The 18,516-nt window shown below is 34.3% G+C and overlaps 1 protein-coding gene across 1 annotated transcript; it reads right to left on the bottom strand.

Annotated features, from left to right (window-relative positions):
- Positions 1-17,156: 17,156 nt before the first annotated feature.
- Positions 17,157-18,237, bottom strand: LOC141690715 (putative receptor-like serine/threonine-protein kinase At4g34500). Its single transcript, XM_074495489.1, has 6 exons — positions 18,220-18,237; positions 18,115-18,146; positions 17,867-17,971; positions 17,632-17,754; positions 17,296-17,466; positions 17,157-17,211 (listed from the first exon to the last, which is right to left on the bottom strand). The coding sequence occupies exons 1-6, from the start codon at positions 18,235-18,237 to the stop codon at positions 17,157-17,159; spliced, it is 504 nt and encodes a 167-aa protein (XP_074351590.1).
- Positions 18,238-18,516: the final 279 nt, after the last annotated feature.

Below are 18,516 nucleotides of genomic sequence, written 5' to 3'. Positions count from 1 at the left end.
GTACATCGTAGACAAGCTAGTGGATATTTACTTGAAGGAAATTGTAGTGAGACACGGTGTTCCTGTTGCTATAGTGTCAGATAGAGACCCAAGGTTTAACTCCCGATTTGAAAAGCTTCCAAGAGTGTGTAGGCACCAGACTAAATATGAGTACCGCTTACCACCCTCAAATAGATGGGCAAAGCGAAAGGACTATTCAGACCCTAGAAGATATGTTGCGAGTATATGCCATCGACTTTGAAGGGAATTGGAATGACCACTTACCCCTGATCGAATTTGCCTACAACAATAACTATCACGCTAGCATAGGGATGCCTACGTATGAAGATCTTTATGGAAGGAGATGCCGCTCTCCCCTATGTTGGGATGAGGTTGGAGAACATAAGATAATAGGACCTGAGTTAGTCCAACAAACTAGAGAGATGGTGGGACTCATTAGGAAGAGACTGGTAGCAGCTCAAGAGAGATAAAAGAATTATGCCGACCAAACCAGGAAAGATATAGAATATGAAGTAGGAGATTCAGTGCTGTTGAAGGTATCTCCATGGAAAGGAGTGATGAGATTTGGAAAGAAAGGGAAGCTGTTTTCCAGATTCATAGGACCCTTTGAGATTTTGAGAAGAATAGGACCTCTAGCTTACGAGCTTGCCTTTCCTCCTAATCTGCAACAAGTGCACAATGTGTTCCACATATCAATGCTAAGGAAATACCATGTCGATGCGCGACACGTGATAGAGTATGAGCAGGTAGATTTACAACCAGACCTGACCTACATTGAGCAACCAGTAAGTGTAATGGACCAGAAAGAACAAGTGTTGAGGAACAAGTTTGTGAAGCTGGTTAGAATCTTATGGAGAAATCAAAATGATGAAGAGTCAACTTGGGAAATAGAAGACGCAATGAGGAATAGATATCTCTACATGTTTTCTAATTAATTCCGGGACGGAATCTTTTTTAGCGGGGAAGACTGTAAAACGCTTAATGAATAGTAACCCTTACAGACGGGGAAAAACTTTTTAGCCCACACTATGTTGTGCATGAGAAATTTAGTTTCGGAGTTGATAACATGATTATACGTACCAAATGAGTGTATGTAAACGCTAAACAAACTTTGAAAAATGACCGTAGCAACGAAATATCAAGGATTTCGGGAATCACAATATAAATATGAATTTAAAATCCTACGGATTTATATCCAAGAATGATACTTCAAAACATAAAGAATGTATACGAAAGGATTTGCACCGCGAACCGTTTACGAGAAATTATTACGAAAATGAATAAGCGACCGAGCAAACGCGTAAATGAATAAATAAATGTATGGAACCAAACTAACTAAAATAACTAACTATGGTAAGAAACTAACCATGGCTAGGTTACCAAATAGTAACCTAAACTAGGAAGCATGATGACCTAAAGCTAGGAATAGTAAAGCTAAAACCTAAACTAGACAGTTAGCTTGTAAACCTAGGAAGCTAGCAAGATATGTCCTAAGATATGCAAAGATTTGCTAGTCCTAGGATATATACTAGAAGATATAAAAATTATATAATACAATCTTATACAAGAAGCATTCAAGAAAGCAAGAAAAATCTTTCTCTCCCCATTTTTCTTCTTCCATTCGGCCAAGCACAAAAAGGAAGGGAAATCAATTTCAAAACTCTCTCTTCTAGACATGGAAAAAATCCACCATTAATTCCCAAGATTTATACATCTTAAACTAAGATAAGATAAATTTTTGAGACCATTTTATTGAGGTTTGATGGGTGAAATAAATTCAAGAAAAGTGATAATGAATAGTATAGATAGTAACTTTTCTTTGATTTCTTGATTTTAATGGTTAATCTAGGTTCCAAAAACCCTACCAAGCATTCCCAAAACTTTACCATCATCAAGATAACATCTCAAGCTTTCAAGAAAGGTATAAATCTTTGAAAACTGATAATGAATAGTATAAATAGTAACTTTATTGATTTCTTGATTTTAATGGTTGATCTAGGTTCCAAAAACCCTACCAAGCATTCCCAAAACTTTACCATCATCAAGAAAACATCTCAAGCTTTCAAGAAAGGTATAAATATTTGACCCATCTTTATTTAAGGTTTAAGTTCAAGAATCTTTGAAAACCTAGTTATAAACTTAGTTTTAGTGGTTGATTTGTTGTAATCTTGATGTTTAGTTAATTAGTTCTAAGGTTGATGATTGTTGCCTCAAGAACATGATGTTCTTGAGAGGAATTAGCATTTTTGTAATAATTTGATGATTTTTGGTGGTAGTGTAGAGATTTAAGACGTAAACAAAACCCGGACCGTAATTGTAATCTCGCTAAAATGAACAAAACTCAACATTAAGTTTCTGCAGAAAGTCCCGACTGTATAAACTGTAGTTTCTTGAAGAGTAACACTTAATTATGATAGACAATGTTATAAGTATCGTTTAGGCACTTTAATCGCTTGATTCCGATTTACGGATCAAAAGTTATGACCGTTTTGTAAAAGTGATTTACGCGACAAAAGCTGCTACGAATTACGAACTTTGGGAATAGAAATGATCGACTTAAAAATATTCATAAGTCATGAAATGTTTACAGAGAGTAGTAAATAGAGTTCCTTAACTGCTATAAAAAATTTCAAGTGAAAATAAGGATTTTTAATTTTATAAAAATATTGGAACCAAGACCGCGCGATTAGAAAACCGTTAGAAATCATAAGCGGAGCCAACGATTAAGATGTAAACGGACATAAGGCACTTCGAAAAGAAAGCGACCGTGACATGAATAATTACTTAAAGGAATAATAAGGGTAAAGTGAGTTGAGAGAATGAATAATAAGTAGCATTTGTGTACGAGTCGCAGTAAATGAGAACGGAATCTAACGAAACAGTTTATGTTTATGGTTATAGATTTCCGAGCGGACCCTAGAGCATCCTCCACCTCAAAGTACCCATGAAAGTTTACGAATCCAACTCTATATACTGTTGTGTTGTGGAAGGATTGTTTTACTATCTTTTGCATAAATGTCATGCTTGTTATGATGCTAAGCATTTAAGTTTTTCGCATAAATAACGGTTGTGTTACGATGTGTATATGTCGTAGAATATTTTAACGCTACCATGAGCGTGATGTATAAGACCGAGAATCGGTCGGAGTTTTAAAACAAAAACTCGGGAGACATTCTGGAGATGTTTTGGACAATTAAAGTCCGCACTTATTGTTATTCCCAGTGGATTAACAATGAGATTTACAGAAGGGGGGTTGAATGTAAATCTCAAAACTTTTTCAAGTTTTGAGCAGTTTCTAAGGCTAAGTGTTTTAGTGAACAAATGTGTGTGAATTGCTTGAAGCTAATACAGACAGATATATATTCAAACATAAATGTAAAGAACACAAAGAACTTAAAAACTTTTCTGGTGGATTTGTTGTTCCCCCAGAGATGTGTTATTTCAGAAAGTCTGTGATTCAAAGAATTAAATCACAGCTATGTCCTAGTACAAACAAGATGATTTTCTCTCTGGATTTTTCTAAACAGCTCTGGAAAATTCAAACTCTAATTATTAGCTACTACTTGGTTTATATATCACCAAGTTTACAAGTGAAGACAAAACTGTAAAATATAATTAAAAGATTCTTCACATGTTTCTTCTTCATTTCTCTATCCAATGCAATTTAGGTTTAGCTGTGAATCTTTGAATACTTCCTTGTTTGCACCAGAATGGAAATGCTGCATTTTCTTGATTCCTCCTAGAGGCTGCTGCATTCCAGTTTGTCTCTGTCAACCCATGTGCCTCTGTCAGCTTATGAATTGTCACTATCAACTGCTATTGAACTAAGTATCCGTTGAAGCTTTCATCCATTGATGACTTTATCCGTTGAAGCTTTATCCGTTGATGCATTAGCAGTTGAAGCTTTATCCATTGAAGCACTCATCCGTTGATGGATGTTATCCGTTGAAGCTTTAGAGACATCCGTTGAAGCTTTGTTTCTCATCCGTTAAAGGCCTTTAATATCAGTTGATACTACTTCACTTATACAAAATTAAAAGGCATGAAATATTTACAATTAGCCCTCCTATTTGCATATCCACTAGTAGTCAACATGACTTATAATTTCCCACAACATCTAAGAATTACAACTTAAATACAGAGAATGAAATGTGCTACAATACTAAACTTATTTCTAAGTAAAGCTACTCCTTCAACGGATAGCCAAAATGGTCTTATCCGTTGAGGCTACAAACACTAGATTTCTACTTAAGTGTTTTGTTTAACTTATCATCAAACTAATACACATATTCCTAACACTTATTTTTTTCCAAGGGAGTCGATGCCCACTTGCCTCGAATTTATTTAGAACGATTTTCAAAGATCGTATTCTCTCAACTATATTTTTACTTGGACAACGAATATTATTTCGGTATCTAATTTAATATAGGAGAAATATAGGAGAAGTATTCTCCAACGATTATCCATTTAAAACTCGATTAATTATATTATTAAAGATTACTTAATTATCTAAACATAAATTTAGTTGAGGAATAATATTTCAAATATTCTTTTAAAATATAATTATTCGAGGTTTAATTATTTAAAAATTATTATTTAATTTTAGTTATTTATTAATTGATTTAATATGATTTAAAATTCATAAAACCTGATTAAAAATATTTTCTGAATTTCAGAAAATCATTCGTATAATTTCAGACCGTCGAAGAATATTATCTCGACATATTTTTAAATATTTTAAATATAGTTTCAAAGAAACTCCCCCTTATTTATTAATCCGTTGACAACGGTCAACTCACATTATCCTATTACTTCCTCCAAAAATTCTCGGAAGTATATATATATATATAAATATACTAGCAACATGAGTTGTGCCTATCAATAAGCTAAATGCTTTGGGAACTCGAGGAGTACGAGTTCTTGGGATATGATAGGATTTCTTAAAGAACAAGAGAGGGGTAGAGATCCAATATTTCATGGATTGGAGAGACTACCAGTACTGTGGGAGACGGTACTATATGTACCTAAAAACCTGCGAAGTGTGTGTATACCCGAATTGGGACACATAGCCCGTATGCGGCAAGGGTGATAACCAGAATATGAAGGTCTCATCCTTCTACTAGTAGAAAAGGTTACTGATTTTCCGTAGTACGACTGATCATCGTATGCGGTGACTCCAGTGAATGTCCTATTCTTCCATTTGGAATTGTGATGCAATACCGTAACCGAAGCCTAGGTGCTAGGTTTACCATTCAGATATTCGCAGGATAATAAATCCATTAAAAAATTGTTTTCAAAAGAAGGTGTGTATCACCGAGGAAAACTATTTTAGAATAGAACATATGTATCACATATGGTATTATACTTGAGTTTATCATAAAGTCATTTCATACTGTATATTATTATGCAGGGCATTATAGCTCATACTTGTTTTCTTAAATGAACACAATATAACAGTGAATCAAGATGCCTATCATGAGACTCACAGCCAGGAAATGGGTAGGAAATAGCCAGCTATTCTGTAGGATGTTTGGTGATGTACCTCAGGTAGATCGAATAAGCTAGATTGGTTTTCAGTTATTTTTAGTCCGTCTTATTTACAAGTATGACTTGTGTAATAATTAATCACTTTGTGGATTGATATACTCTAATAATGAATGGTTCTTTTCCAAAATAATAACCTATAAATGTGTGTGTGTGATAAGTGTGGGGTCGTAAAGGTGTGAGTATTTATGTATTGTGTTACGAGATAAGTGTTATACAGTATTCAAGACGGCGTGGTCTCCTAGATCCCTGATCCCGGATTTTGGGGTGCCACATTCTCTTAATGATAAAATAACATAGATATTTAAAATTAGAGAAAATTGGATTTCATTGCTAGTTGATGTGGCTAGGTGTCAAAATGGCTAGTAGCCGGCTCATTTTATATGAGTAGTCTAGGGTTGAACGAGATGGAGCGAAACACATTCGATCATGAAATTTGTGGAAAAAAAAAGAAAAAAAAAGAAAAAAATATACGTGTTTATGCATAATTGATCATGAGTAGGCTCTTTAATACCCGAGTTATTAAGTTCTTAGGGGACTTTGCCTAGTGACCTAAGCTTTTTTATAGTCTAGGATCCACTAACCTAACGCTCGCTATATGGGTATTATTGTATAAGTCTTTTGTGGACCCCACTTATTGTACGGTCAAATAAGCATATTTGTGTTGTTTTTATGTTGTGAATAAAGCATGAATCCATATGAAAACTCCGATATAAGAATTGAAGTGTTATAAGTCATTTTGAGTCTAGTTTTTTATTCTATTTATAACCTTACGATTGCTTTGATGAGTAATGAGTCATGATTATTGATCTAGTTGCGATAGTATATCTGTAAGCAGTTGCTCACATGCACGTTTCTGGCTTGTAGGTTGATTTTTAGGTCTTAATTGATCTTTGTGCGAATAACTGCATTTATTGAGATATTTCTTGTTGATTTGTTTAGTTATTTTATGGGGATCGTTGCATTCATGCATTTTTCTTTCTTGTTCTTTGAGTCTGTTTATGTTTGAGGACAAACATCTGTTCAAGTTTGGGGGTATGTTATGACACTTTATAACGCTCCGTAAAGCTTTGAATTGATGATTTGTACTCAAGTTGTTAGTGTTTTTAACGTGTTTTTGTAGTGTTTTTGCGTTTCAGACATTTATCAGGATTACAGGTGAATTAGCATTGTTTTGATTCTAATATGGTGTTAGCAGGATGTCTAGAATAAAAGCTCGTGAAAAGACCAACTCAAATCAGCAAGAAAAGAAGAACCCGCGCGCTGTTTCTTATGGAATTTTGTTATGTTGGACTTCTACTCCGCATGGGCTGCTATATAAATATAACTTATGCTTGTTTTTCATAACAAGACGTACCAGAGCTTAAGGAGAAGGCGTAAGCAGACCGAAGAGCAAAATTCAACCAAGGCAAAGAAGATCTAGTCTGTACTTGTGATTCTTTATTTTAAGTTGTAACTTTGGATGCTAGTTTTCTTATTCATGAATCTATACCCTTGTTTCGTACTTTATTTATTATTTATTCAGTATAAAGACTACTTCTATTATACCATGCTTTCATCGGAACCCACGTTGAAGATGAGTCTGATTATGTGCTAATCATTATCGTGGGGTTCTAGCGGATTTATCTATGAATTTCTTTATCTAATTTGTTTTGATGCATTAGTGTGTGGTGATTGTATGATAACCTAGTATTGGTTGTGCTTATTCGTCTTATGAGCGTCATGAACTTATCAGATAGTGTGTTAATTCTTAATAAAGTGAAAGTGAATTTAAGAGTTTAGAACTTGCCATGCTAGCATAGGTTCATGTATTTGATATGCATGAATTATACGTAATTTTAACCATCTTACTTGCCCTATTTAATCACGATAGATAACTTGTTCATTAACCTGTTATGTTGTCAAATTCTATAGATATATAGGGTTTCAGTATAATTGGTGTATATTCAGCTTCTATCTCTTTTGTGGATGTCTGGTAGTATGGTATTCATACAACGAAAGTTGGCGTTTATCAGTTTCATGTTATTTGATTAGTGTCATCACCATTACATGATAAGGTTAAGAATGAAAAGGCTATTGAATGAAGTATTTATTGAAGTTAGAATCCCATGTTTGTGTTGTATAGTATTCAACTCTCTTTACTCTCTCTTAGTTAATGTTCTTTAGTTTAATCTGTTAGTTAATCGTAGAGATAAACAACCTCAATTTGTTAATCATCTTAGCATTGGATAATAATCATACCATTGTTGCATAGATACATTGATTAAAGTTAACCTAAACCTGTCCCTGAGGGAACAAACTAGAATTTATTCTATATTACTTGCGAACGCGTATACTTGCGTGAATTTTAGCGAGTGTTTAGCGACTAACATGGGTAAGTGTTTAGAGGAAGAAAAAGCTTGAAGAGGGTGAGAGCGGTGAAAATTAGCAGAAATTAGGTCAATTGAGATCTCGGAAGCGTAAAGATGGGTTATGTCGAGATGTCTGGGTATTTATAGGCTAGAGATATGATTTGTCGAGAATTAGAAATAAACGGTTGATATTTGCTTATTGAGAAGTCACGTGAATTAGAGAACTCATGTCAAGATGTCACTATTCTGACTCTTATCAAGAACTAGATAGTGACTTATCGAGATGTAGAATAAATAACCAGTTTTTCCTAATTGGACTGAATTATTCCAATTTATATTGAATAATCAACATAAAATTAGAATTGATTTTATATCAAAAGTATTTTACTGAAATAATTTATTGAATTAAATAATTCCAGTTGTGAGTTATTGATAAGTCTAAAATTTATAATTGTAGAGAACTTCATATTGATACTTATATCGAGATCTCTACAAGACTTATTGAGAAGTCATAAAGAGACCCGTCAAGAAGTCCATCGAGAAGTCATGAAAAAGACTTATCGAGAACTATGTCGAGAAGTCTCAAAATGACTTGTCGAGAAGTCATTTAGACTTATTGAGAACTCAGCTCTCTACATACTTTTGTTCTTTTTCAGTTCTGTTGTATATTAATTTCACATACTGAAAATGTGAATTAACATTTAGATAGTTATTCTTAGAATTTGAAAAATTCCAAGTTAAATTTGAATTTTGAAAAATAAATATACGGAGAATTCTGAAATATTTATAAATTATATTCCTATTAATTTCTAAATAAATTAAAAATTATTTTGATTAATCAGAAATTAATCTCCTGCAACACATTAGCTGAGTTCTTGCCTTTAGGATGAAGAATTTAACATACCAATTTCACCTACAAGTCTAGTGAAAGTTTCTTCATCCAAAGGTTTAGTGAAAATATCAGCTAATTGTTTTTCTGTTGGAAGAAAAATAAGCTCAATAGTATCATTTGCAGCATATTATCTAATAAAAGGGTACCTTACATCAATGTGCTTAGTTCTAGAATGATTAAGTGGATTAGCTATAATAGATATGGCACTAGTATTGGCACACATGATTGGAATTTTGTGTAACACTAGGTCATAGTCCAATAATTGATTTCTAATCCAAAGCACTTGAGCACAACAACTTTCAGTAGCTATGTATTCAGCCTCAGCTGTGAAATTTGACACATATTGATGTTTCTTACTATACCAAGATACAAGTCTTTTACCAAGGAATTGATAGCTACCACTAGTACTCTTCCTATCTACTCTGTATCCCGTAAAATCTGTGTTAGGAATATGTTGTCAACTTGATGATAAGTTGAAAAAACACCTTAATAAATTTAACTTAGTGTATTTGTAGCTCTCGACGGATGTTCTACAATAGTCCCGACGGATGACAACTGAACATCCATCGAGAGTGTAGCTTATGTAAAATAAGTCTTGTAGCACATGCCTGCAAACAACAATGTATTAGTAAATGTTGTAGGATTCTTCTAGTCATGTTGACTATTAGATATATATTGGTTGGCTAATTGTAAATATAAGGTGTCTTGTAATTCTGTATAAGTGAAATAAAGTCAAGTGAAAGAAAGGCTCTCGACGGATGATCTACAAAGGCTCCCGACAGATAATCGACAAGGCTCCCGAATGATGACCAACATAGTCCTGACGGATGATCATAATTCAAAAGAGCAGTTGACAGTGACAACACGGTCACATGTGTCGGGTGTTTGCAAATGGAATGTGGCAGTCTAATTGCAGGATTTAGAGAACAAACAAGCATTACCATTTCCATGCAATTATGAAGATATTCAAATATGCTTGATAGAGTAATGAAGTAGCATGAAATCATACTAGAAACAACTTTTGTTTTTACTTGTTTATCTTTTTATCATGTAACTTGGTAGTATATAAACCAAGTGTAGCAAGTAGAAAAATTAACTAAGTAAGCATTATTTTCAGAGAGATAGATAAAGCCGTCTCTGTTAAACATCTCCCTGTAATTCTATAAGTTCACATGTAAATAGTTGTGTGATATTCAAGCATCACAGAGTTCTCATCTTTATATATATATATATCTCTGGTGGATAAGTTCAAATCCACCAGAAAGTTTTAAAGCTTTGTGTTTTATTGCTTTGTGTTTTGATTTCCATTTTACTTTCATTAGGCACTTCTTGCATAATCAAACACAGTAATATATTAAGTAAGAACATTCTTAAAATCAGAAAAAGAAGCCAGAATTACATTCAACCCCCCTGTAATTCTTATTGTATTGATTAGGAATAATAATTGGTATCACAGCAAGCTCTTCAAGTACAAAGAGTGTAAAGATCACCCCAATCAATAAGATGAACAGAAAAGATGTTGGAGTAAAGATTCCATTTCTGGACAAAGAAAACTATCACCATTGGAAGGTGAAGATGCACCTGCATCTCCTATCTGATCAAGATGAAGCATATGTGGACTGCATTGAGAAAGGTCCACATGTACCTATGAGAGCTGGTACAGGAAATGAGGCATCAGTCCCAAAGCCACAAGCAGAATGGTCAGATCCAGATAAAGAACAAGTTCAAAAGGATAAAAAAGCCATGAACATTCTGTTTAATGGTGTTCACAGTGACAAGTTTGACAACATCATAAACTGCAAGACTACTAAGGATGTCTAGGATACAATTCAAGTTATATGTGATGAAACTGAGCAAGTAAGGGAGAACAAGATGCAACTCTTGATTCAGCAATATGAGCATTTCCATAGTGAAGAAGGTGTGTCACTCACTGACATTTTCAGTAGATTCCAAAAACAAGTGAATGCTCTAAAACTGCATGAAAGGGTCTATCAAACAAAAGACTCAAACCTCAAATTCCTCAGAGCTCTACCAAAGGAATGGAAACCTATGACAGTCTCATTGAGAAATTCTCAAGATTACAAGGAGTTCATCTTGGATAGACTGTATGGTATTCTAAAAACCTATGAGTTTGAAATAGAGCTAGATGAGAAGATGGAGAAAGGAAGAAATAAGAGAGGGTCCATTGCACTAGTTGCTGAGCAAGAAAAGGAGAAGGAGATAAATGTTGAAGCTGTTGAATCTGCACCAAACTAAAGAGTTTGTAAAGGCAAAGGAAAGGGACTAGTAGCTGAGCATGAAGACCAGCTTAGTCAAGATGACATGGATGACATAGATGAGCATCTTGCTTTTCTATCCAGGATATTTGCCAAGCTCAAATTTAAGAAGAATTTAAGAGCAGCTAAGCCAAACAGAAACATGGTTGATAAGTCTAAATTCAAGTGTTTCAAATGTGGCTTGGCAGGTCATTTTGCTAGTGAGTGTAGAAAACCTGATTCTGGTAAAAAGAAGTTTGAGCCTGTTGATTATAAGCAAAAATATTTTGAGTTGCTCAAACAAAAGAAAAGGGCTTTCATCACACAAGAGAATGATTGGGCTGCATATGGATTAGAAGATGATGAAGACACAATCTATGTCAATCTAGCACTTATGGCCAAGTCAGATTAAACAGAGACAAGTTCATCAAGCAATCAGGTAATCACAACAAACCTAGAACATTTATCAAAAGCTGATACTGCCGGAAATGACATGTCTATTGAACTATATAACCTGCATGTTACACTAAATCTCTCACTAAATAAAATAATAAAATTAAAGAGAACAATGTGTTTTTGAGTGAAAGAAACAATGTGCTAGAGACTCAATTTGTTGAGTTTGAAAAATTGAAAATAGATTGCAAGATTGCTAAGGACGAACTAACTAAATCCTTAAAGAAAGAGGAGATTTTAAGAGAGCAACTTGAACGAGAACAGGAAGTAATTAAGGCATGGAAATCATCTAGATATGTCCATGCTCAAATTACTAAAGTTCAAGGTATAGAATCTTTTTATGATGCAGCCTGGAAAAAGAACAAGGAGAAGCTTGATCCCAATTTGTTTGAAGGACTTTCAACAGATGTGGATTCGACGCATGATGAAAATTATTCGTTGAATAATCAAAAGGATTATCCATCGAAAGACAATGAGCCACATCTGTTGAATGTAAGTAAACCAGTTACCAAAGCTAAGTTAGCAAAGTTGAATGATAAATATGGATCAGTTTCTAAAAACTTTGTTCCGGTAGAATCAAGTCAAGTGAGAAAAGAAAAGAGAGTCAATGTTGGTCATCTGTCTATCAAGCAATTGAATGACAGATTGGAAAAGATTGAGGTTAAAACAGAATCAAAAAGGAAAAATATTAAAAATGGGAAGGTAGGAATTAACAAACCTAACAACTACACACCTGATAAATATACACCAAAAAATATCTATGTTAAGTGTGGTAGTGTTAATTATATGTCTGTTAATTGCAAACTTGCTAAGCCTGCACCCATGTCTGCACCTCCTTCTTTTCACAACATGACTACCATGCCAGCCATGCCTATGAATGTTTTTCCTGTACAGAATATGAATGCATAATTTGCTAATATGCCATTTGTACCTAATCCCTATTATGCTGCATTTAGTATGCCTCAAATGCCATTTAACATGCCTTACTGGAATAACATGTTTGCAAATAGCATGCCCTTTCATGTTAATCAAAATGTGCATGACAATTTTGCTTCAGTGAATGGTTTCAGAGGTCCAACTCAAATGACTAGGGATGAATCTGAAATATCCAAGTCAAATGAGGTCAAACCTAAGAAACCAAAGAAAAAGGCTAACAAGGCAGGAGCCAAGGAAACTTGGGTACCAAAATCAACTTGATTTGATTTTGATGTGTGCATGGAAACAAAAAGAATCTTTGGTATCTGGATAGTGGTTGCTCAAGGCACATGATTGGAGATTCTACTCTGCTCACTGGTTTCAGGGAAAGAGCTGGCCCAAATATTACTTTTGGAGATGACATCAAGGGTTATACTGTGGGATATTATGACGGCCTCAATCCCGGGGGCAGGAGTTGATGTCACTAATAACACTAATAACAATCATAATACATTCCAAATCATTAATAATACATAACTACGACCCCTTTACCAAGACCTTTTCCAGGTTTAAGTATGACTTAGGTTACAATCGACACAAGTCTAACTTATAACAAACCAACCTGACAAAACTAACTTAATACAGAAACTCAATAGACCATCTTTGGTCCAACATAACTACCTCAGAGGAGCCTGACACAGAAGGAACTGGAACTCTGCCCTGACTACCACAGAAGAATCTCCTAGGCATCTGCAATACATATAAACATTCCGCAAGGGTGAGCAATCAATTGCTCAATACTACCACTATATGAATAACAAGTAAAATGATTTACAATAATACATTTATAGGAACATAATTCATAACTTGCTAGAAAACAAGTAAAACATGTATAAACTGGATATCAAAACTAGCATGCTCTGTAAAATAATAACATCAACAATCGTGTGCTGTGCGTAAATACCAGAGTTCAATTTTAGCATGCTATTTTCATTTTTCAAACCTTCCGTTCCATTACAGGAACCATAAAACCATTTATCCTGTTACGGGGACCCAAATCCATTTGTTCCGTTACTGGAACCTCAATCACTTGTTCTGTTACTCGAACCACAAAATCATCTATTTCGTTACGGGAACTACTAAATCAAAATCAGATATATAATTGGACGAATCCTAGGAACAGCTGATCAGTCTATCCCACCACAACCTGTTTCGGAACTCAGAGACTAGCTAGGTCTCTGTCACGCTGGACTAAACGGTTTAAATACGCAAACCCGCTGGGCCGTTACGGGCCTCTTACGCAACCATCCAATATCTGATCTGTTTTATCTAGTTTTCAAATCCACTTTTACCTATCTCTTATTAAAAACAATTCTGTCACAGCACACTATTCAAAACTTCTTTTCCATTTTTAATCACATTTTAGAGATAGGTACTTTCAGAAGTTACTTTTCCCTAAAAACATATTTAAATAACATTTTCAATACAGGGGATACGTAACTTAAAACATTTATGTTCCTGTTCAAAAAACAAAATAACATTTCATTCATATATACTGAACCATAAAAGAATGGTCAGGGGTACTTGCCTTGCAGAGCTTTACAACTAATACCGATTGACCTTGGATTGACTTGGACGCTCGGCTTTATCGCCTTACTAGAAGACTATCCTCGATCCGACTTCGACACTCAGGTCCTTTGCTTGGAACCTCGTTGAGCTGGTCAACTGATCACGAGGCTATCTTAGTCCGACGTCACTTTCAGTTTTCCGACTAGAACCTACAGGGTCGAAATACTCTATGTTAGACGTCTATGTATGCTTGACATATCCTCGCTAGACACTTTACCCAGACTACAACAATTCCCGATTCGTAATTATATATATATTATTATAATACACGCAACAATTAGGGTTCACATTCTGGAAAATCGGTTCGGTGTTCATTTTCAGAATATTCATATACTCGTCATTTTACGAAATTAGGGTTATTTGTTTTGGCAAATTATTTCATCACATCGTACAATCAAGCTTCGTATAAAATATATAAGTATTTATATATCCGCTCGACATCTCGATAATCACCGGATACGCCCCTGTATTTCCGTAGTTTGATTTCCCGAAAATCGGGCAGCACTTCCTTTATTTATCGGCTAACCCGTCGAAGCAATTCGACGTCACATCAACCAAATTCACAACAACCATAATCCAATAATCAAAATCACTTGATTACATCCCGACTACACAATTCGCAATCCCAATTTTTAACCTAAACAATTATATCCAATTATTTATATTTTGAAAATAATTATACGAATTTAAATATTAAATATTGGTTTATATAATTATAGGACTCAGAATTAATTCATCACGGTCCACCATCCGCTCGTAAAAATTCATCGCGGACGGCGGAAAAATCCATTGGTGCCCGATAAATTCGGGTGTCCAAATGAAATTCACCGATAAATTTCTATTTTCTCCGCACAAAATATATCAAATTTATTTCATTAAAATATTCAAATAGCTAGGTTCCTACAAAATTTAAGAAACCCGAATCAAAATTGCATACAATCGAAACAGTAGGACAACGATCGGAAAAAAATAATAACAACACAACCTCCAGTCTAATTAAACTGTGCGTACATACATACACATCCATTTATGTATGCAATCAACAGAAATCAAACTGGGAAAATCAGAAAGTACCAAGGCGGAACCAGCACTACACCATAGATGGCCTATAGCAACAACAATAAAATGTTACAACAAGCCCAAAAAAATGTTACCACGGCAAAAAAAAGCCCTAAGGTAACATAAAAATTAAGTTGCTTTTTTTTTGAGTTACCTTTGACCCCTAAGGTAACATTCCTTTTGCCCTGCTGCAACCTTGAATTTTGTGTTATAATAGGCTTTAAAGGTAACATCAATGTATGTCTATAGTATCACACTATACATTTTACCTTTGTACTTAGAATTTGCAAAAAAAAGGGCCCCACATATAGGGCCACTATGGGCCCCAGATGTGGGTCACCAAATCATTATAACAATTTTTCCCTACTGTAACAACTTTTTAATAATTTGTATTGTATTATACTAATTTGTTTGTAATATTGAAGTACCTAATCTAACATATTTCTCAAAAAAAATTGACATGATTTGTTTGTAAATTGAACATGGCATAAATCTGTTTTTCATACAAGTCAATAAAATAAACAATTCAAACCACCAAACTTCAAATCGGTACAAACCCCCGCCAAATACTACTTCCATTTTCACACAATCACCATCAACTCTACATAATCCAAAAAACAGGTACATAGTTTATAATCTAGGACGATATCAACTAAAATTTAACAATTTGTTTGACAATAATTTAGCAAGGAACGAGCTATTCTGATTTGTTCCTGCTCATCATTATTTTCTGATTCTGAGGATAAAGTAGCATCTTGTTTCACTGTTTCAGGATCAATACACCTATAGGTAATCGCGACTCCATCAGGATTGGAGCGTGGAATATAGAATGAAGTAATGCCACAAACTTTACAGAAAGTGTGTTGCGTTGTGTGAGTGTTGAAAGTGTAAGTTGTGAAGAAGTCTGTTGAGTGTCCTAGAAGTTCAAATCTTTCGGCAGGGACAATAAGGTGGGTATTTTTTCTCATGTAATAGATAGAACAATTATAATCCCAGACTAATATACTTGCTGGTGCATGTACTTTCCATCTCACTCTTTTACAGTGACATCCACCGCTATGAACTACCATCGACGAATCCATTATGTAGAGAAACAGAATGAGCTATTACCATGAGATCAGATAGTCAGAGCAGCAAACAACATTTTCCCAAATTTTGATTGTATTCCAGAAACCGTTTAAATCCTAATGTTTTGGGTATAAACCTTGGGTGCAGATATTATGGTAAAAAAAATATAATTTTACCAAAGTACAATAAAAATCCAAATTTCCTCTATCAATGGTCTAACAAGTAAGCGATGTCTGATAATAATTTAAAAAAACAAACAATAGGGAAATAAGTAACAGTAAATTCTTCAATGCAAATTCTTCAAAACAGTAAATAAGTAACAAGACAAACACATATACATATAAAAAAATTCTTGCGGGAATTCTGGATGGACTAGCAATAAAACTAAATAAGTCACCTTCTCTATTTCAACTTTTGTATTTCACAGCTCAACTATGCATTTAAAAGAAGATAATACAATCAACAGTCAATACAACAAAGTAATAATAGTTCAATCAGAAAGCTATACTAGTACTAGTCTTATAAATCCTATCATGTAACTCTTTTTAAGATTTTAGCAGACTATAACCACTAAAAACTAAAAAGTAGTAAATGAAAACAATTTTAAGAACACAGGGCAGAGTTTACCGTATTTTCTCATTTACTTCTTTTTAATTTTACCTTTTTATTCACTTATAAGCTTTTAATAATTATATCAACATTTCTTCACTTATGACGTATTTAAATTTCCTAGCATCGATTTGATGAAACCAGTACCATTTTTAACAACAAGAAATTTTTATAGAATTATCTTATTATTAATTTTTTAATGGAATCGCACTCACAATCAAACTAGCGGGAGGAAAGCAGATATATTTATATGACCTCAGTTTCATTTAAAATTGATATTTGTTGACTTCTCCTCACACATATTATATATATGGCATCAATATTTCAATAATATTCCAGAAATCACATTATTCCTGGCATAACATTGACGCATCATATATCTTATATCTTCATAACATTAAGCATCCCTGTACTTGCATAATCTAGAGAAATATATCTGCAGACAAAGACAGCAGTAAGCAGGATCAAGAACAAACTTTTCACAACATCATTGCATTGTGAGCATATGAAATGATCATACCTGAATGTACCTATCACTCGTGTAGTCACATGGCTTATTTCAAATCCTAACAATTTGGCAAATCCAAAATCTAATACTTTGGGGTTCCACTTACGATCCATAAGAATGTTGTTGGATTTAACATCACGGTGCACAACTTTGGGTTCTAGTCCTTCGTGCAAATAGGCCAGACTGAAAAATGATCAAAACATATTGGCCCTGAGCTCTTTGAAGTTGAAATCTACTTTACATTATAGAATTCAAAGAGCCATGCTAAAAGACCAAAAAACTCAAAAAACTAAAAATTTAATAATCATAATTTTCTTTACGAAGGGAACTAAACTTAAAAAAATGAACCCTTTTGCAGCCCCTATAGCAATCTTCATCCTAATTTCCCAGCTCAAAGGGCTAATAGGTCCTACGTCACCATGTAACCACTGCTCCAAATTGCCATTGTCAACATACTCATACACAAGTAACCTGAGTGGACAATTTTTTCCATAGTCAATTCAAGAAACTTTTGAGGTAATTTTACTATTACGTCAAACATAATGACAATAAATGATAAAACAAATACGTAAGCAAGAAGTACCTTTGCGAACCTTCAACACAGTAACCAATCAAACCTACAAGGTTCTTATGCCTTACTTTTCCAATAGCTTCTACTTCCACCTTGAACTCCCTCTCTGCTTGACCCCTACAAACAAATTAAGATGTAATTTGTAATTAGAGCTATGAGTTGTGCGATTTTACTTACCATTCCGATGTTGAGACAGTGAGATTGGCGAAGCGGTGGCGAAACGAGACGATGGAGAAGATGTGGAACCCTGTCACTTATACCATTGAAACAGACCACCAATCTCCGCAAGCATCTACAAACAAATAAACATATAAAAATAATAACACACAAAAACCCTAATTGTAAGACCCAATTTGGAAAAATACCTTAATTGAGAAACCCATATTACAGAAGAAGAATCGATTATAAAACAAGAAGACCTGATATTAGTGAAGCCCCAAACCAATTGTGTTGAGAAACAAGAAGACCCGGTTGAATCCTTCTGCAGTGAAGCCCCAAATCCTAGCTAATCTATAATTCAGTTCAACTGAAAATTGAGAGATACCGAGAGAGAGATATGTTTAGACTGATAGAAACCCTAGCTCGAGTCCAATTAGTGACTGGGAGAGAGAGAATCAGAGTGAGAGAGAATGAGGGAGAATGAGGGAGAATGAGAGGGAGAT

Source organism: Apium graveolens, chromosome 10 (assembly GCF_009905375.1).
Source record: "Apium graveolens cultivar Ventura chromosome 10, ASM990537v1, whole genome shotgun sequence".
In the NCBI taxonomy this organism is placed as follows: Eukaryota; Viridiplantae; Streptophyta; class Magnoliopsida; order Apiales; family Apiaceae; genus Apium; species Apium graveolens.
The sequence above is the reverse complement of the archived record's forward strand: the minus strand, read 5'-3'. Positions and strand labels throughout refer to the sequence as shown.

Bases quoted from the DNA above. Each gene is read 5' to 3' on its own strand.
- LOC141690715 (XM_074495489.1), bottom strand. The intron at 17,972-18,114 runs GTATAAGTGACA...ATTTGTTTGTAG, and splicing joins ATTGGTGGTCTGTTTCAATG to GGGTCAAGCAGAGAGGGAGT. The intron at 17,467-17,631 runs GTTCATTTTTTT...ATCATTTTTCAG, and splicing joins GCTATAGGGGCTGCAAAAGG to TCTGGCCTATTTGCACGAAG.